Source organism: Panthera onca, chromosome B3 (assembly GCF_046562875.1).
Source record: "Panthera onca isolate mPanOnc1 chromosome B3, mPanOnc1 haplotype 2, whole genome shotgun sequence".
NCBI lineage: Eukaryota > Metazoa > Chordata > Mammalia > Carnivora > Felidae > Panthera > Panthera onca.
Window position 1 is genome coordinate 84,176,877 of NC_138344.1, and position 20,544 is coordinate 84,197,420.

Consider the following 20,544-nt stretch of genomic DNA (forward strand, 5'->3'; position numbering starts at 1 on the left):
GTGCATGTATATTCTTCAGTTGTTGCCAGTAGTGTTCTGTAGCTACAACTCAGTCAAGGTGATCGATAGTGTGGTCCATATCATGAATGTCTACTTTGTGTGTTTTTGTCTATTTCAGTTGCCCAGTGGTGGTGGTAAAATCTTAAACTGGATGGGATTGGTCATTTCTCTTTTTAATTTTGTCAATTTTACTTTTATGTATTTTAAAGTACTCTTATAAGGTGCATATACATTATGATTGTTCTGTCTTCTTTCTTATGAATTGATTTTTCTATGACATTTTTTGACATTCTGTGACATTTTTTTGAAGTGTCCCTCTTTATCTCTGATACATTTGTTGTCTTGAAATCTCTACTTTGTCTGATATTAATATTGTCCATTCAACTTTCTGATGCTTACTGTTTATATGGTAATCTTTTTTTCCATTCATTTAGTAAAGTGTGTCTGGTAGATAGCATATATTTGAGGTTTGCTTTTTTATCCATTCTGACAGTTTCTGCCTTTAATTGGAGTATTTTATCCATTAATATTTAATGCAGTTGACATGGATTCTGTTATATTCCTTCAAAGAATGTTGATTTGTTCTAGCAGGCAATTAAAATTTGGGTGGCAGCTCAAATCTCCCTTTTTTTTATCCTTAGCTAAGCTGCCTGGAGTCTGTCTTGTGTATATGTGGTTATAGAATCAGCCACAGATTTGGGTAACATAATATATGGGTTGAGTCTTTCCCTCTCTGGCTCTCTCCTTTCTTTCCCTCATTTTCCAGTAGCTGTAGTTACCCCCAAACCGTTCTCTAGTTCTTCAGGCTAAAGAGACTGAATTTTCTGTGGGTATTTAGCCCTGACCAGGGCCTGCACTCAGTCTATAAGCTGTGAAAACGGGAAACTCATTCATGCCATTCCTTTCTTCCAAGCATTGTCCTCCCCTTCTAGAATCTGCCTACTGTTTGTCACTTTCTGGTGTCTTCAGGTAGTTATTCAGAGTTTATGGTTTTTTATCTGTGGAGGTTTGATCTGATAGAAGCTTTTTGGCCATATAAGAAATAGAACTGAGAAGCATTTTGAAACATTATGCTTTAGAAATTATTTGTGGTGATGGTAAAAATAAACTATTATAATCTAGTTGAATCTAAGGTAGATTTGAGGATTTTCTTTATGGTGTTTTGCTAGAGTCTTTTTTACTCTATTTTTCTGTCTTCAATCTATAGCTACTTAGAAATATTTGATGAGTTTTTTATTATAGCTCCTATTAAAGGAAGTTCTTTGGCACAGGTAGTATCTTTCTTGGCTGGTCCTCATCACCAGTTGGCTTTCTGAACATAGGAGACTAGGATTCAGACCCTGTGCCCAGAGTAATACTTGACAGAATTTTTAAAACATCTATTATGTTAAAATGTCAATAATGATTAGAGTTATGAGTGACTTTTTTTTTACATTGTATTCTATAATCCCCATATTTTCTACAGTGAGCAAATATTTCTGTTGCTGTTTTTTATGACTAATATTTTATTTTAATTTCTTTTAATTTTTTTTTTAAATTCAAGTTAGTTAACATACAGTGTAGTATCGATTTCAGGAATAGAACCCAGTGATTCATCACTTACATATAACACCCAGGGCTCATCCCAACAAGTGCTCTTCTTAATGCCCATCACCTATTTAGCCCACCCCCCATCCACCTCCTCTCTAGCAACCCCGAGTTTGTTCTCTGTATTTAAGAGTCTCTTATGGCTTGCCTTCCTCTCTGTTTTTACCTTATTTGTCCTTCCCTTCCCCTATGTTCATCTGCTGTGTTTCTTAAATTCTATGTATGAGTGAAATCATAGGATATTTGTCTTTCTCTGCCTGACTTATTTTGTTTAGCATAACACACTCTAGTTCCATCCACATTGCTGCAAATGGCAAGATTTCATTCTCTTTGATAACCAAGTAATACTCCATTGTGTATATACCACATCTTCTTTATCCATTTAACTGTCAATGGACATTTGGGCTCTTTCCGTACTTTTGCTGTTGTTAATAATTCTGCTATAAACATTGGGGTGCATGTGCCCATTTGAAACATCACACCTGTGTCTTTTGGATAAATACCTAGTAGTGCAATTCTGGGTTGTAGAGTAGTTCTGTAGGTAATTTTTTGAGGAACTTGCATTCCGTTTTCCGGAGTGGCTGCACCAGTTTGCATTTCCACCAACCTTGCAAAAGGGTTCCCCTTTCTCCACTTTCTGACAGCTGTGAGGTGGTATCTCAGTGTGGTTTGGATTTGTATTTCCCTGATGATGAGTGATGTTGAGCATCTTTTCATGTCTGTTAGCCATCTGGATGTCTTTGGAAAGGTGTCTATTCATGTCTTCTGCCCATTTCCTCACTGGATTATTTGTTTTTTTGGGTGTTGAGTTTGGTAAGTTCTTCATGTATTTGGATATTAAGCCTTTATCCGATATGTCATTTGCAGATATCTTCTCCCATTCTGTCCGTTGCCTTTTAGTTTTGTTGATTGATTCCTTTGTGTACAGAAGCTTTTTATCTTGATGAGGTTCCAATAGTTCATCTGTTGCTACTTTTATAATTACAAAGTGTGTTTATATTAGATTTAGATATTACAGAAATACAAAACATAGAAAGGGGTAGTCTCATTTGTAATTCTACTCTTCAAAAGCAGTTGTCAACTGCATGGTGTTAAAGTAGTTTGTTTTCATGCTCCCTCTTTGATCCATCTGTTTTAACCTGGGGAATGGTTTGATAGCAGCTAGAAGTGCACAAGCTGAAGTTTGTTATAGACAAACTAAAGAATCCTTGTTTTAGATATCATGAAAATCAGAAAAACTATGAGCCAGAAAATTTCAACTTGGTAGGGGAAAAGACAATACAGAATAATCTTAACAGCAATTAAAATTGCATATGGTCAAATTAGTTACTGGCCAAAATTAGCAGTAGTAGTAGATCTTGAGAAAATTTAGAGCAACTAAATTTGACCCAGGAAAACCAGACTTGGTAGAAATAATGACCACAAAACAAACTTTTCAAATTATAAAATGTAATTGATAAAGACTTGGTATGATAGGGGTGCCTGGGTAGCTCAGTTGGTTAAGTGTCTGACTTCAGCTCAGGTCATGATCTCACAGTTTGTGAGTTCAAGCCCCGCATCGGGCTCTGCGCTGACAGCTCAGAGCCTGGAGCCTGCTTCTGATTCTGTGTGTCCCTCTCTTTCTGCCCCTTCCCCACTCATGCTCTGTCTCTCTCTCAAAAATGAGCATTAAAAAAAAATTTTTTTTAAGACTTGATATGATAAATTAATTAAATCTTTTTTGGAAATTTGGTACTTAGTCTGATGAAAATGATTAGTAAACTAAAATGAAAAGAAATGGAGTTGGTTTAACTAGAATTTATTATTATCATTATTATTTTAACTTTGCATGTCTTGGACAGCATTCCATGTTAGTTTGTATAGCTCTAGCTCATTCTTTTCAGTGATTGCTTGCTTATTCCATTTGATGAATCTATAATAATTTATTCCACCTTTTAAAAACACTATTCTGTTTTCCAGAATATGCTTTTAAGGCTATTAACCAGGGTGGCCTTACATCAGTAGCTGTCAGAGGGAAAGACTGTGCAGTAATTGTCACACAGAAGAAAGTACCTGTAAGTAATACTGCTCAGATAGCCTGTTCTTACAGAATATAATGTAAGGATTTTTCATGAGTTTGTACAAAGTTATATTACAACCTATATACATTAACATTCTTGCTTTCCTCGTGCTTTCCCGTTTCACTCCAGAAGTATTTACTCGGCAGCTATGGACTGTTTAGCTGAGTAGACAGAATTAACATATTGAACTTTGTGGTAATGATTATAAGCACAGTGGGAATTCTAGGTCTTTTTTCTTCAGGAATCTTGGAACAGGCTTTGGTGATATAGTTCTCCCCCACAGGAAACCTATCATCTAACAAAGGAAGACAAAGTCTATCCCCTGCCTTTTTTAAAAAATTGGGTTTAACAATAAAATGAACAGAAGACATTTGTTACATAGTTTATCATAACTCCATAGTATTTTTTTATCCCTGCACTGGGGCCTCTGATTTTACAAAAATTATCTTGATCTCTTTTGTTCATTAGGACAAATTATTGGATTCTAGCACAGTGACTCACTTGTTCAAGATAACTGAAAACATTGGCTGTGTGATGACAGGAATGACAGGTAACTGATTTGATGTCTACTTAGATTTGTTATTTTCTTCAATTATTTTTGAGTTTTGTATTAATTTTAAAAGGCTCCCTTTAGTGCCTGATGTGCCTGATATATAGGAGTATATTTGCCATCTTCCAAGGTTAGTATCAGTATATTCGGAGTATTGTGAGCTTTTTTGAAATCATAAGTATAATAGAATTAGATCTGTATACTACTGTCAGGGAAACTGGGCTGAGGCCCCTCTCATAGATGATTTATTTCATATGTAGTTAATACTTTAAAGGCAGTTAAGTCCATATATTTCAAACCTGGTAATAATGGCACAGTTAGAAGTTGATGAGAATTATAAAAATTACTTTGGGTTTCTGTTTTCTGAAATCAAGAGAAAATTCAAGCCTACAAAAAAGATAAGAGAAACATTCTCCTTAAAACTTGTTCTTTTGGGAATTATTAAACACTTGTAGAAACTATTTTGACGGCTGATAAAGGACTCAGCATAAAAGGAAGTGCTGTGTGTAGAACTCCATCTTTAAATATGTTTTCCTTTTTTGTCATATATTTGTTGCTGACTCATCGACCGTTCGTTGGTGGTAGAAGAAACCATAGTGGACCACTCTACCTTCCTTAAGTTAGAGTGGAGATTTTATATATGTATGGAAAATGGAAAATTGTCTGATTTTACGTTCACTCTTTCCTCTAAAGAAGTAAACGTGTTTTTTCTGCTCTAAGCGGACAGCAGATCCCAGGTACAGAGGGCACGCTATGAGGCAGCTAATTGGAAGTACAAGTATGGCTATGAGATTCCTGTGGACATGCTGTGCAAAAGAATTGCTGATATTTCTCAGGTCTACACACAGAATGCTGAAATGAGGCCTCTTGGTTGTTGTAAGTATGCTAACAAGGCTCACAAATAATTGATGAATTACATTTTTTCAGAAAGAGGAATAAAAATTATATAAAGGGTGGAACTCTCTATGATAAATCAGCGATGAAGGGTAGGTTTCACAACAGTATTTTAGGTATTATCTCTTAAGCTTTAGGTGCTATTAGACTTCATTAAAATAGTTCTTTTAAGGAGGTTTGATTTGAAAGATCCAAGTCCCTGTTACATTGGGCTGTTGTAATGGGAGTTGTACTGCAATTCCGGATTACTCTTTCCATGCAGATGTCTCAATACGCATCTTAACAATGTAGCTCTTTTTTTTGATCACCCTAAAGAATTAGGCTCAAACACATATACCTGGGATTCATATTTGTAGACTATATTATGTTTTTTAAAAACAAGTAAAATTCTATTAGGAGAGAGATGAGGTTTACTGATTTTAGATTGAATGTAATACATTATCCTGAAAAATTGAACACGTTTGTTTTTGACATTGTGTCGTTTATGGGAATTAAAACAGTGAGTGCAATGATTTTTCTCTAACATATGACCCTATTTTTGACCTCTCATTTAAAAATCCTCCCTCAGTTTCTTCAGTGATGCTCTTTCCCCCTTTTCTTCACTCTCCTTAGCTCATCTTCTGCTTTTCCTTTAAATGTTTTTGCTCACCAGGCTTTCTCTGTGGTCCTTCTCTCCCTCTTGGTTCTGTGTCCGTGATCTCACCCTCTTTCATACTTTCGTTTACTACCTGTATTCAGCCAGTCACTACTACATTAGTGTTAGCCCAGTCCCTTCCTCCACAGCCTGCAGATGCTTCAGACTTGAAATCATTGCTGTTTTCCTACTTTTATCCTCAACTTCTCTTTGCTACGCCTACTCCACCTTCCCTGGTCATATGATTAGTCTTCGAGCTTCACCTCAGAATATCTGTTCTTTCCTGTCTCCTCTGTTCCTTCTTCATCATCTCTTGCCTTTGCCACTTAGTTTACTTGTCTCTTCTCTCCCTTCTCACTCTTTCCTAGTCTGTCTTCCATGTTGCTATGTGAGTTATCATTTTAAAATTAAATTTTGTTTGTTACTCCCTAGAAAAACTGATTCCTCATCAGCTACAGTGTAAATTCCAAGCCCCTTAATATGACATGCAGTTTATTCCCAAGCACCTTCTTCCGTGTACTGCTTTCCTTCCTCACCTGAAGTCCCGGTAGTGCATGGGTCTTTTGTCATCACCTGGATATAACAAGACCTTTCATGTCTTGATGCCTTTGTGCATGTTGTTCCTTTTGCCTTGATTGCCCTTCATGTCCTTACCATCTATTAAACCCAGCTCATCTTGCAAGACTGGAGTAAAAAAGTGTTTGTTCCCTCAAGCAGTAAGTGGATATCTCTTTGGTGTTGCCCTATACTTTATATCAAGTATAAAATGTAAAGAAAATTAGAGGGTGACATAACCTTTGATTAAAACAGGTATCTGATCACTGTCATCGTGTTTATCAATTAAATAAGTTTCAAAATTCCTCATTGGTAGACTCGGTAAAACATCTCTAAATGTGAATAAAGTGATTGACTACTACTGAATCTTAAAACAGAGGAAACTACAGGCATACCTCAGAGATATTGCAGGTTCAGTACAGACCACTGCAATAAAGCTAATATCACAATATAGTGAGTCAAATGAACTTTTTGGTTTCCCAGTGCATATGGAAGTTATGTTTACACTGTACTCTATTAAGTGTGCAATAGCATTATATCTAAAAAAGCCATGTACATACCTTAATTTAAAAATACTTTATTGCTAAAATGCTAGCATCTAAACTTTCAACAAGTCCTAATCACTGATAATAGATGACTGTAACAAGTATAATAAGAATAATGGAAAATGTTTGAAATATTCCAGGAATTAGCAAAATGTGACAGACATGAAGCAAGCAAACACTATTGGAAAAATAGACTTAACACAGGGTTGCTACAAACCTTTATAAAGAAATGCAGTATCTGTGAAGTGCAACAAGGCAACACGCAATAAAACGAGGCATGCCTGTACATAAAAGAGGTTCAGATCTAGAAATGCAAGAAACCAGGAGTTAAGTCATTCTTTAAATACTTTATTACCTGCTTTGCTGAGTAGAAAGAAGTTTGGTGTGGTGTTTATTTTAACTGTATGTCATTGTAACATAATGGATTTGTAATAATAAAGTTCTGTGTACAGAATTTAGAATTTGGTTTCTCCTGACTACTAGGGGAATGTATACCAGCAGTATCAAAGATGGGCAGTCTGAAGATAAGCAAGTAGCCTCAAGGTGCATTTCGTTTTGCGCCACCATTCCCAAGGTGTATTCCACAATTTTGGTTCCCTGGAACCTTAAATTCTTTAGAATTTAAGTTCTTAAAAAAAAAGAGGAAAAAAAAAGTTCTTTTTATTTAAAAAATAAAGAGAAAAAGTTCTTAAAAAAAAGAGAAAAAGTCTTCCTTGGTCAAATAAATTAAAGAACTACTAAGTTTAAGTAGGTCAGTCTACAGCAGAACATTTACCATACTACTATATATTATTTTCTCTAAAAGGAAGATGAAAAATTTAACTGAATTCAACTTGAATTCAATTCAATTCAATTCAAATTTATTTGGTAACATCTCAAGGGTTCAGAGGAATATGCTTTGAGTAATAGCAAGGATTTAGAAAGTTGTAAATTATAATTGTAATAATTCAAATTTTAAAAACATCTTTGATAAGCCTTTTGTGAAATGGAAAGTTCTTGGTTACCTAGTTTATCTGTGGTGATAACCTGTATTTTATCAGTGTTCTTTAAGCAAAATACATATCCTAAAATAGATGGACAGAATAGTGATTAACAATAGCCTTATGACAATACAAAGAAAGAAGAAATTGTGTTGTACAAAAGTATAAGATATTTCATGAGGGTCTTTCTTTTTAGGTATGATTTTAATTGGTATAGATGAAGAACAAGGCCCTCAGGTGTACAAGTGTGATCCTGCAGGTTACTACTGTGGGTTTAAAGCCACTGCAGCAGGAGTTAAACAAACTGAATCAACCAGCTTCCTTGAAAAAAAAGTCAAGAAGAAATTTGATTGGACATTTGAACAGACAGTGGAAGTAAGTTAGTCAAAAGGATCTGACCTTTTTTTTTTTTTTTTAAATGCTAAATAGAATAGGGAAGATCATTGTATAAATTGACCATCTAAAAAGGCTGTTCTGGATTTATCACAGAACCAAGTTTGTTGGCTTAAAATTGGTGTCATTCAGCTGACATGGGAACAATGAGGACTGCTTGTGTTCACTTAATTCCTTATCTCATGTCATAATGTATTTGAAACTGCTTCCAATAAAACACTTATAAAATGGGAAGATGTAACTAAAAATGAGAATTCAAGAGCAGGGCCTGAGACCTGCATGGTTGTGACTCAAATTAGACTTAAGCTTCCTGGGAGCAAAAGTGAAAAAATTGAGTCCGCAGTGTTACTCTTATGGCCCTAAAGGAGAAAGAGCCGCATACCAGATTCTCAGCAAACAAACATCTTCTTGGTTAAAGAATATATGCTCATGCGATAACGTGACAGAGAAATTCTATCTGGGATGCAAAAGCAGAGCTAGCTTAATGCAGGAATGATAGGAGATTGATTATTCATTATGATTGGGATGTTTTAAATGGACACAACAAGCTAAAATTTTACATAAATGTTTAGTAATCTTAGACCAAGGAAACCTTTTATTTACTGCCAAGAAGTTGAAAACAAAAATTTTAGTAAATTTTGGAAAGGAGGGTCTGGGATACAACCATTCTAAAGACTTAAAACATGATTCTGGTAAGTGACAAAAGAAGAATTACTATCTAATACTTTTATGTTTGGTTGGCAGTATTATTTATAATAATGGGAGATATAAAGTTAGTTCTCATCTGGGAGGTACTGTGTCCTGTTTAAATGTTTATAAAAGGTTTTTTTTACTTGCAGTTCATAATTACATAAATGATTAATCACATCAGATACAGAGCCACTTTAAAACATTCTTAAATTGTTATTACTGTAAATTTTCCTTGAAGGAAGGCTGTATCATTCATGTTTATCCTCTCCCCCATCTCACCCCAAGTGCTAAGCACAGTGCCCAGCATGTAGAGGTCATCAAGCAAACAGACTGTTGTGTGTGATTCATCCTGTGTTTTTTGATAGATCCCTTTCATTTATGACTTGACTTAGTATAAGCCAAGTTTCTTCTCATTGGCAGGCAACATATTAGAATTAAGCAATCTGTTGGTAACACGTGGTTGTAGAACTGCATCACTGAAACATGGAACAAAAATGAATAGTTTGTGGTTAATTCATGATCTGAATAAGCTTGGAATGAAAAATCTTGGAATCTCTGAAAAATACTATTTTAATGTTGATACTTTTTTCAGACTGCAATTACATGCCTATCTACTGTTCTATCAATTGATTTTAAACCTTCAGAAATAGAAGTTGGAGTAGTTACAGTTGAAAATCCTAAATTCAGGTGAGTTATATTGTTGGACAGGTGCTTAAAGAAGTTTGCCAAGAGATAAATTACAGCCTAGAAGGGTAGAAGTGTGTGGGTCCATTTGTCCTACAACTTGGGGGGAAAAAGCATTTTTTTTTTTAATTGCAGTTTTTTCCCTCATTACCTGAGAGATCTGTTTTAAAACTTACCATAAATCTCTTTAAGGCAGACATAACTGCTTCTCATTTCTGAGTAATTTTATATCAAATATCAGAGGCAACATAAAATAACCTTCTTTATGTTAGGAGTAAAGTAAGCATAAGTGTTACCTTTGTTTACCTTATGGCCAATAGAAACCTCATCTCCCAGAGTAGTAGGTTTTAGTTTTTTTCAGGTGAAGCTTTGATTATTTAGTGATTATTTAAGTGGAGCTTTGAGAGTAATATGAAATACTAATCTATATCAGACCCTGTCTGGAGATCTTTGGAAACCCCAAATTTTGAATATAGCTAATTGAATTGCAGATGCTGGATGCTTGTCTGTTCTTACTAAGTAACTAACTCCTACAGATCAACCTTATAGCTTCCATGAGTCAAATCTATACTGGGTGCTTAACATATACCATCTCACTTAATCCCCCCAGAACCTTGTGAGGTGGTTTACTTACCATGAATCTGGATGCACTTGTGAAAAATACTTCAGTTAAATCCACAGATGCAGGATACTGCTGGAAGGCATGTTAACTATAATTTGTATTTACTCTTAGGTCACAGTTACAGGGATACTTGATAATGGTTAGGGGTGGGAAAAAAGGTGGTAAACTAAGCTTAACTGGACCTTACAGAGTTTTTTGTTACTATGCATTTTTTCTTCTAATTTATTCTCTTTGTTGCCTGTAGGTAAGTGGTTTAAATGTGAATGATTTAAGAAAAATTCATGGAATTAAAAAATTTTTGAATCTATACTTTTTTTTTTTTTTTTTTCTGTGGGAAGTAATTGTGTGTTTGGTTTTAGCAGTATTTTTCCTGCAGGAGCAATTTATAAATCTGCTTAAAGGACCTGCAAGTTCTTTTCTCTCTTTTTTTTTTTTTTTTTTTTAAATGTTTGTTTATTTATATTGAGAGTGAGCAAGTGGGGGAGGAGCAGAGAGAGAGAGAATCCCAAGCAGGCTCCACACTGTCAGCACAGAGCCCAACATGGGCTCAGTCTCACAAACCATGAGATCATGACCTGAGCCAAAACCAAGAGTCAGACACTCAACCAACTGAGCCACCCAGATGTCCGTCTTTTTTCTAAAGGGCATTTTGACATTGGAGCTAAAATAGAATACATTATGTATAGGTTTGCTTTAAATATTTTCTGTCATAGCTACAACTAAAAGAGTTTGCTTTCAGAAAACCTAATTTTAGGGGCACCTGGGTGGCTCAGTCGGTTGAGTGTCCGACTTCAGCTCAGGTCACGATCTCATGGTCCGTGAGTTCGAGCCCCGTGTCGGGCTCTGGGCTGATGGCCCAGAGCCTGGAGCCTGCTTCCGATTCTGTGTCTCCCTCTCTCTCTGCTCCTCCCCCGTTCATGCTCTGTCTCTCTCTGTCTCAAAAATAAATAAACGTTAAAAAAAAAAAAATTAAAAAAAAAAAGAAAACCTAATTTTAGATCTGATGTCAAAGAAGTAAACATTTTTGTGTATAGATAAAGTTGATGAAATACCTGGGAATTCTAAAGGGATGACAGGTATACAGATTTTTTAAATCTGTAAATTGATAATTGTCCAAGTTGGGTGTTAGGTGCACAGGAATTCATTACTATCTATTCTACTTTCGTGTGTTTGGAATTTTAGATAAGAAAAAGTTTTCAAAAAGTAAAATAGTTACGGGTTTTTTTCTCCTTGCCTTCTAGGATTCTTACAGAAGCAGAGATTGATGCTCACCTTGTTGCTCTAGCAGAGAGAGACTAAACATTGTACGTAGTTAGTTTACCAAATCCATGACGCCACTTGCCTGTGTGTTTGGTAACAACAGACCAACATTATGGAAGCCCCTGGATTGAAAAAGGAACCTCTCCCACTCCTCCTGCCACTGAAGTGGTTAGGACTCTGTATAAATAAAAAAAGAAATAGTGCTTTTGGAAAATAATCGCATCTTGTCTTAATTTCACCTCAAGTTTTAAGTCGTAAGCCTCTGGTGCATGCAGACTGTTAGTGCCCACCATCCTCACATTGTAGCTTTATGCTTTTTGTTGACAGAGATCCAAGTTTCTTTGGCTTTAGGAACTTAACAGGCAGAAGTTTAAACTATAGCTCTATGGCCTAATGAATAAATGGCAAACTAAAAACTGTGGTTGTATAACTTGCTCTGATTGTAAGCTGGCATGTGAGGCAAGACCTTTATTTTGCATTTCTTCATTCATTCAAATGGAATATTCCTGAACTGGACTCCCAAGTTCTGTCAGAGGTTTTAACCAGAGTGAAAAGATTGGCATTGTTATTAGTGGTTTTGAGATACACTTAATCTCTACTCCGTAAGATGCACTATTTTTAAGAGCAAAAATTGCAGTTACCTTTGAGAAACAATGAGGCCAGGAAAGTTGTAGAATATATGTATTTTCTATGCTGCCTTAAAATTATTTAAAGCAGACTTTAAGGAATTGGCCTATAGTAGAGATGCCACTATAAACAATGTTAAGGGAAAAAGAAGAGCAGATTATATTCAGAAAAATCATTACTGAACAGAATTAAGTTTTTTTAAATTCCCATAGTGATACCCTGGTGACATGAATCGCTAATTGTTACAGATGATCCAAAAATCTCGCAATTTCTAAGGTTGATACGTTTCATGTCCTCATTTGCCCTGGGTGAGACAGGCTGTCACCACACACAACAGGTGAACGTGGCTGCTGGCCTAATACAAATGCCTGGAGGCAGTTGCTCCTCTATCTGTAGCCACCAGTCCCACAAAAGGGGAGACCATGTGAACTTGTGACCACTAAAAGCAGGAAACTTCACAGACCACATCCTCATCAGAGCTGAGTCATGAGTCCTAAAGGGGAAGCAAGGTCTTCCAGTTCAGGGGCTGCTGCTCTGGGATTACCCATCTATATCCACTAGGCCCTGTAAAGGTACTACCGTTTTCAAAGTGGGGTCTTGTGTAGACCCTCAGCCTACTTCACTGAACAGACAACTATACCCTTAAGAGTCTTGATCGACTCCACCCTTCTGGAGTCATGGGTGAAAGTCTAGCAAATACCTTGATTATTTTGTAAGAAAATACCTCTTAGTGGTAGAAAATGCAAATTGCCTCATTTGTTAGAAAAATAAGTTTTACATTATGCAAAATCTAGACAAATTTAAGTACAGTAAACCCTTGGATTGTAAGTAACTTGTTCTGTGAGTGTTCTGCAAGATGAGCAAACATTCTAATAAATTTTAAGTTGATAAATGAGCAATGTCTTTCAATAAGAAGAGTACATGACATCAAATGTCACATGATCACAACTGAGCCAATGGTTTTTGAAATTCACTTTGATATACAAGTGCTTTGGATTACAAACATGTTTCTGGAAGGAATTATGCTTGCAAACCAAGGTTTTACTGTATAAAATAGTGTTGTTTTTTTAAGACTTTATTTTTAGGTAATCTCCACACCCAATGTGGGGCTCGAACTCATAACCTTGAAAGCAAGAGTCACATGCTATACCGACTGTGGCAGCCAGATGCCCCAAGTGTAAAATAGTATTATTAAGCTTCTTGGATTGGCTAAATTATGCTTAAATGAGCTAGAAGAAATGGAAATGATCAATTTAAGTATGAACATTAAGTCACTCTAGTTCTGTGTGTGTGTGTGTGTGTGTGTGTTTTAAGAGTCTGGGATATATAAGAGTTAATGCAGAAAGGATCATAGATCCATACTATCAATAGTCCCCTACCACAAGTGAAAAAACTGAGCTCAGTAAATTAATTTGTCCAAGATCACACAAGCATTGATGACAGGAGTAGACTCACACACAACTGTCTGACCCCAAGACTTCTTTGTCAGGGCATTAGATGAAACCTACAATCACCTACGTCAAGTTCTCCCCTCCCCACCATCAGTTAGGTGGCTAGATTCAAAATTCTAAAAAATGCCATTATTCTATACCAAGAATAACTGTTCCAAAAATAGAACACATATATTTTCTCTATAATTATATGTCATAGAATATATTCAGGTCAACAGAGGTAATATTCTCTATATATTCTGTCTCTATTTTGTTGTTGCTGCTGTTGTTGTGACTATAACTTCCTCAGAGACCTGGGCTCACCCACAACAGAAGGGCTGTGAGCTGCGCCTGCTGATAGCTGTCAAAGTGCCTATAATTCATGAGAGATGACGAGGCCACCCCAGCAGAGGAGGACGAGTAGGAGGAAGCAGGAAGATAGCCCTCGCTCTGGTGCCACCTGCCACGCCCTTGCCCTTGGTGGCAAACAAGCAGGTAGGGGTGGGGTACCAGAAGGGGATGTACATTTGGTACATGTAACTGTCCCAACATCTCATCCCCCAGGGCAGCCATAAGTGTAGCCTGTCCCAGCCTCTTGTCAGTCATTTCTGGGATGGGCCATAGAGGCCTCTAGAACTCTGGAACTTTGCAAAATTTAGTGCATATCTTAATTTCCTGGGAGAGACCCATAGCTTTCATCAGATATTCAAAGAAGGCTATTGCCCAAGAAAGGGGAACCATTGGCAGAAAAAAAAAAAAAAAAAAAACAGTAGAAGGAAAACAATAGAATATGAACTGTGGTTATTTCTGGTGGAAATTAATTTGGTTGTTTATGGTAGAACTATGAGCACATTTTTTTATACTCTTCTGCATTTCTAATAAGGAATATGCATGAAGTTAAAGATGGATGTTAACTAATCATAGCTCAGTAAAATATTTTGCTGCCATTAAAAGTGTTTAGAAAATTTTGGGGTGCCTGGGTGGCTCAGTCGGTTGGGCCTCCGACTTCAGCTCAGGTCATGGTCTCGCGGTCCGTGAGTTTGAGCCCCGCGTCGGGCTCTGTGCTGACCGCTCAGAGCCTGGAGCCTGTTTCAGATTCTGTGTCTCCCTCTCTCTCTGACCCTCCCCCGTTCATGCTCTGTCTCTCTCTGTCTCAAAAATAAATAAACGTTAAAAAAAAAAAAAAGTGTTTAAAAATTTTTTTAATTACATTGGAAAATGCCATGACATAATTGAGAGAAAAAACAGCATATGATTGTTTACAAAGTCTATGATTTCAACAATACAAACAATGTAGAAAAAAACTCTTGGAACTGTTGGAACTAGTAAGTGTTTATAGGAAGATTGCAGATATGGATTAATATACAAAAGTCAGTTGCTTTCCTCTATACCAGCAGTGCACAATTGGAATTTGAAATTAAAACACAACACTACCACTTACATTAGCACCCTCCAAAAATTAAATATGTAGATATAAATCTGATAAAATATGTGCTATATCCATATGAGGAAAGTTTTAAAACTGATGAAAAATTTAAAGGGGTTTTTTTTATGTTTATTTTTGAGAGAGACAGAGCGTGAGCGATGGAGGTGCAGAGAGAGAGGGAGACACAGAATCTGAAGCAGGCTCCAGACTCAGAGCTGTCAGCACAGAGCCCAACGCGGAGCTGGAACCCACGAACCGTGAGATCATGACCTGAGCTGAAGTCGGATGCTTAACCGACTGAGCCATCCAGGAGGCCCTGATGAAAGATTTAAATAAATGAAAAGGAAGAGTCAATATTGATAGGAAGAGTCAATATTGTCAAGTTGCCAGTTCTTCCCAACTTAATCCATAGGTTCCACACAATCCCAAACAAAATCCCAGCAAGTAATTTTGTGGACATTAACAAACTGATTCTAAAGTTTCTATGGAGAGGCAAAAGACCCAGAATAACCAAAGATACCAAAGAAGAACAAAGTCAAAGGACTGATACTATCTGACTTAAAGGCTTACTACAAACTTAGGGTAGTCAAGATAGCTTGGTATTGGTAAAAGGATAGGTAAATCAATTAGGACAGTTGGAAATCCCAGAAATAGACTCCCACACACATAATGAACCAATCTTTGAAAAAAGGAGCAACAGCAATTCAATGGAGAAAAAATAGTCTTTTTGACAAATGGTGCTGTAACAACTGGACATTCACATGCAAAACATTCACCTATCACAAAAAGTAACTCCAGATGGATCATAGACTTGAAGTAAAACAACAAACTATAAAACTTTTAGACCATAACATAACCCAAGGTGACCTTGGGTTTGGCAATGAGCTTTTGGATACACCACCAAAAGCATATTCATGAAAGAAAAAGCTGATAAACTAAACTTTTTCTGCTCTGTGAAGGCACTTAAGAGAATGAAAAGACGGGCGCCTGGGTGGCTCAGTCGGTTAAGCGGCCGACTTCGGCTCAGGTCATGATCTCGCGGTCCGTGAGTTCGAGCCCCACATCGGGCTCTGTGCTGACAGCTCAGAGCCTGGAGCCTGTTTCAGGTTCTGTGTCTCCCTCTCTCTGACCCTCTTCCATTCATGCTCTGTCTCTCTCTGTCTCAAAAATAAATAAACATTAAAAAAAAAAAAAAAAGGGAAAAGACAAGCCACGGGCTGGGAGAAAATCTTTGCACACTCATATCTGATAAAGAACTGATATCCAAAATACATAATTCTTAAAACTCAACAGTAAGACAATGTCCAGTTCAAAAACTGGCAGAGGTGCCTGGGTGGTTCAGTTGGCTGAGGACCAACTTTGATTTGGGTCACGGTCTCACAGTTTGTGAGTCCGAGCCTTGCATCCGGCTCTTTGCTGTCAGCATGGAGCCAACACTGTAGGTCATCAGGAGTTACAAATTAAAACAATAATGTGATATCACTACACATCTATTAGGAGGGTTTAAAACAAATTGATTGACTATATGAAATTCTGGTGGAGATAAAAAGCAGCAGAAACTGGTGAGAATGACTCTGGATGGCAGTTTGACACCATCTTGCTGTAAGATCTAGCTTATGCCCATACGAAAACCTACACACAAATGTTTTTAGGGGTGCCTGGGCAGCTCAGTCAGTTAAGCGTCCCACTCTTGATTTCAGCTCAGGTCATGACCTCACAGTTAGTGGGATTGAGCCCCGCATCGGGCTCTGTGCTGACAGCACAGACCCTGCTTAGGATGGATTCTCTCTCCCCTTCTCTCTCTGTCCCTCCCCCACTCACACTCCCTCAATAAATAAACTTTATTTATTTATATAAATAAATAAATAAATAATATAAATAAATAAATAAACTTTAAAGACAAACAAAAAACCCCAAATGTTTTTAGCAGCTTTATTCATAATTGCCCCAAACTAGAAGCAAGCAAGATGTCCTTCAATAAGTGATTGGAAAACAAACTGTGGTACATCCAGACAATGGAATATTATTCAGCTCTAAAAAGAAATGTGCTATCAAGTTATGAAAAGACATCGAGAACCCATAAGTGCACATTTTAAGTGAAAGAAGCCAGTCTGGAAAGACTAAGCTTCCAACTGTATGACATTCTGGAAAAGGCAAAACTACAGTGACAGTAAAAAATCAATGATTACTGGGTATTTGGAACAGGGGTGAAGGAAAGTGGAGGATGGTAGGGATCAGCGGCTAGAGAAGCACAGGTTTAAGGTGGTCAAACTATTGTTTGATACAGTACTGGTGGATGCACGACATTCTGCATTTGTCAAAACCCATAGAGATGTACAACACAAAGGGTGAATATATAAACCATGGACTTTGGTTCATAATAATGTATCAATATTAGTTCATTGGTTCATTAGTTAATGTATCAATATTACTTCATAATAATGTATCAAATGTGCTACACTAATGCAAGATATTCATAATAGGGAAAACAGGTATGTGTGTGGGTGCAGAGGGGAGTTATATGCGAATTCTCCGTACAATCCACTCAATCTTTCTGTAAATTTAAAACTGTTCTAAAAAATAAAGTCTATTAATTTTTTAAATGCTTGGAGAAAATTTCAAGAGATAATCCAAAGTGTTCATATCAGTTATGAATAATTTTTCTCATTTCTTATACTTTAATGTATTTTCCAAATTTTTAAATGGATTGTGTATTACTTATACGACCAGGCAAAAATTAAGTTCTGAATTCTAAAAACCTATACTGAAAAGCATGGGTTTTGAAAACCTGATGGAAATTTTCAGTTTTTTAATGAGCAAATTTAAGCCCACATTTTCCTGGTGAAATACCAAAAGTGAAGGTATGGAGGGTCTTACCCATTTTTGAAGTGTTTGCACAGCCTACCTGGAGGGAAGCATTATCTGGAGAGGAGCCTTGCTCAGCTAGTCACGTGTTGGTCAAGACCCCTTGTTCAAACTCTCCATGGGGTGCTTGCTTTCCCCAGTTCAGAGCACAGACAATCGCTAACCCAGGTGGCCCAAACTCTGAGCATGCATGAAGTGTTTACATTTCCCGGGCCAAATCATCACTGCCACACACAGCACACGTTGGGGAACCTACAAAGTTTCCTGGTGCACAATCTCACCCTGCTTGTGGGTTATCCGTTAGACCTCACCTCTAGCCCTGGGCCTGCCTCACCTTAGCTTTAGAGAAAGCATCAGGTGCTTCTGACTGAAAAAGAGCCTCCTGGGTAGCAAAAAGCACTATTTTGCCCACCGACCTCTCTACTAAGAAGGAAATCACTGAGCTCAGTGTGGTTTCAAATTCTCTGTAATACCACTTTTCTATGCCCACATCTCATGAGGGTAAGCAGTGAAGATTTTTAAACTGAAATGTCTGACTTAGTGTTCTTAGCCAGGGTTTCACATCAGAACCACCAGGGGAACTCTTGTGAAGAACATGAACCTGGCCTCCAATCTTGATCAATCAACTCAGAGGTTCCCAGGATGCTGCTCTGGACATGTGTATTTTGAGGTGCTCCCCAGTAGTTCTGGTGTTTGCTGCTGGTTAGGAAATATTGTAGGAGGTAATTAACGGTGGCATGATCATAGTGAAGTGTATTTGGGGTTTATCTCCCCTTTACTCCTTTTTTGGTAAGTGGGAAGCTTCTGGGGTGCTGAAGAGTCAAGTGGGTGTCCAGGACGTAACCCCTGTACATTAGGTTAATGTCATTTGTGCCTTTCTGACCTCATCCTTGAGTCCTAAAGTCATTCAAGGGGACAAAAAATGCAAATGTCTAACAATAATTAACCCTTCTCAGCAGCCCAGCTTGCAGCAACTGTATCCTGGGGTTCCCCTTGCAAGGGCTCACGATCCAGAGGGACGTGAAGGGAATACAGGGAAATACACATTTAGGAGAAGGGAATGTGCCATTGTCCCATAAGACAAGTGGTGTTGCAGAAACTTTGGTGATGCTCTTCATGCCCCTTCTGAGAGGTTACCACAAGAAGACTGTCTGCATTAGACATCTTTCACACAGAAATCAGCATCTGGCCTAACTGCACAAGTTGACCTGCAAACCTCAGAGTTAACCCAGTCATGTAGGTTTTACCAAGAGCTACAGTGATTAAGGCTCTAGTGGGGACTGGAATGAAGATGAAAAGGAGAAGCAGAAGAAGAACAGGAAAGACCTGGTTTCCCTGGGCAGAGTAGGGATGAATTGGGGGGAGCCCCAGTGAACAGCCACAGAGTGCCCAGCCTCGCTGGGGTTTTCCAGGGATAAAGGCAGAACTTCGGTTATCAATGGGTCCTAGCTCTCTAGTTGATAACCACCATCAGAGCTACGTTTGCCTGGGTCAGTATAACTAGAGCCAGACTTCTTGGGCAGCCTCCAGGGGCCTGGCGAGCACAAGTTTCAGGGAGCTTATATAAGTTCTCACCAAAAGGGGAGGCAAGAAAGCTTCTGTGAGGATGGCCATGCTGGCATTTCTTTTTTAAAGATTTTTTTTTAACGTTTGCCTATTTTTTGAGAGAGAAACAGAATGCGGAGATGGGGAGGGGCAGAGAGAAAGGGAGAAAGAGAATCCCAAGCAGGTTCCACGCTGTCAGTGCAGAGTCCGACGTGGGGCTCGAACCCACAAACCATGAGATCATGACCTGAGCCAAAACCAAGAGTCGGACACTTCACACACTGAGCCACCCAGGTGCCCCAAGGCACTTCTTAAGTAATGGTGACACAAGGTGCCTCCATGCCCAGTGTGCTTCTATGATGGCTCTAGGTTTTGGATGGACACGATGGGACAAAATCACCCCCTCCAAAAAAGTAGCTCATTGATCCTAACAGAATGGCTGGAGAGACTTGGGGAGTGACTTGGAGCAGGCTGCCAGCTTCTCTGTGCCTCTGTGTCCAGCAACCACCCGACAACATGTGCTTTAGGAGGGACCTGGGGAGGAGAGCTGCTGCGCAGGGGCCATGTTATTGCACCATTTCCTGTTAATGTAGGAAAGTTCTCTTTAGTTCTTCTGATTTACCGGCCAATATTTTTGACCCCTGCTACAAGTCAGACCCAGGTTTTGGGCCTGGGGTCACAGTGATAAACAAGACGATGCAGCCTAATTCTCTCTGGGTGCTAAGTATTTGGGCTCTTGCTTCTTTCTCAGAGCATCTCCTGCGAGTGAGCTGTCACTGAGATGTTTGCATCCTGCCTCCATCCAGCAGGGTAGGGAGTGGACCCTTCACAGAAGCACACTGGGCATGGAGGCACCTTGTGCCAAACCAGCCTCCAGGCCGTCTTCCAGATGGGCTTTGTTGGGGCCCCCAGGGACCAGCAGCAACCTGCCTGTGATTGGTGAGAAGATGCCTCTAACAACTCTCATTTGTCATATGCTTAGTGTGTTCCTTTCCTGCCACAAACTACACGGAGATCCCTTCTGGGTTTTTTTTTTTTTCTTCTACTCTGTGTTCTTAAAAACAAACGTCATTGTAAAACAGAGTATTGTATGGTTTCTTCTGAAGCAGGAAGGGCTGCAGGCGCTCACGGCTGCTCACAGCTGATTTCACATTTCTGAAAAACCCCAGTACCAGGCCTCCGTTACACAAAGTGGTG

The 20,544-nt window shown here is 38.2% G+C and overlaps 2 protein-coding genes across 6 annotated transcripts in view; one reads left to right on the plus strand and one right to left on the minus strand.

Moving 5' to 3' along the window:
- The window catches only part of PSMA6 (proteasome 20S subunit alpha 6), a 30,004-nt gene extending 18,352 nt beyond the window's left edge, over positions 1 to 11,652 (plus strand). For 2 of the 3 annotated variants that reach the window (XM_060619510.2, XM_060619509.3), the window contains exons 2-7: positions 3,547 to 3,641; positions 4,116 to 4,197; positions 4,918 to 5,073; positions 8,002 to 8,180; positions 9,481 to 9,575; positions 11,436 to 11,652. In XM_060619510.2, coding sequence (XP_060475493.1) covers positions 3,547 to 3,641; positions 4,116 to 4,197; positions 4,918 to 5,073; positions 8,002 to 8,180; positions 9,481 to 9,575; positions 11,436 to 11,493 — 665 coding nt within the window. In that variant the 3' untranslated portion in view covers positions 11,494 to 11,652. The remainder of the gene's footprint in view (positions 1 to 3,546; positions 3,642 to 4,115; positions 4,198 to 4,917; positions 5,074 to 8,001; positions 8,181 to 9,480; positions 9,576 to 11,435) is intronic. The other variant, XM_060619511.3, reaches the window with a different exon arrangement.
- A 2,525-nt stretch (positions 11,653 to 14,177) lies between these two features.
- LOC145712409 (uncharacterized) overlaps positions 14,178 to 20,544 on the minus strand; it is a 42,352-nt gene continuing 35,985 nt past the window's right edge. Inside the window, exon 3 of one of the 3 annotated variants that reach the window (XR_009606160.3) lies at positions 14,178 to 15,253. Coding sequence is in view for 2 of the 3 variants with exons in the window: in XM_060619515.3 (XP_060475498.1) it covers positions 18,430 to 18,501 (72 nt within the window). In the remaining variant the exon portion in view is untranslated. Of the gene's footprint in view, positions 15,254 to 16,819; positions 18,502 to 20,544 lie in introns of those variants that run through there. The other 2 variants (XM_060619517.3, XM_060619515.3) reach the window with 2 other exon arrangements.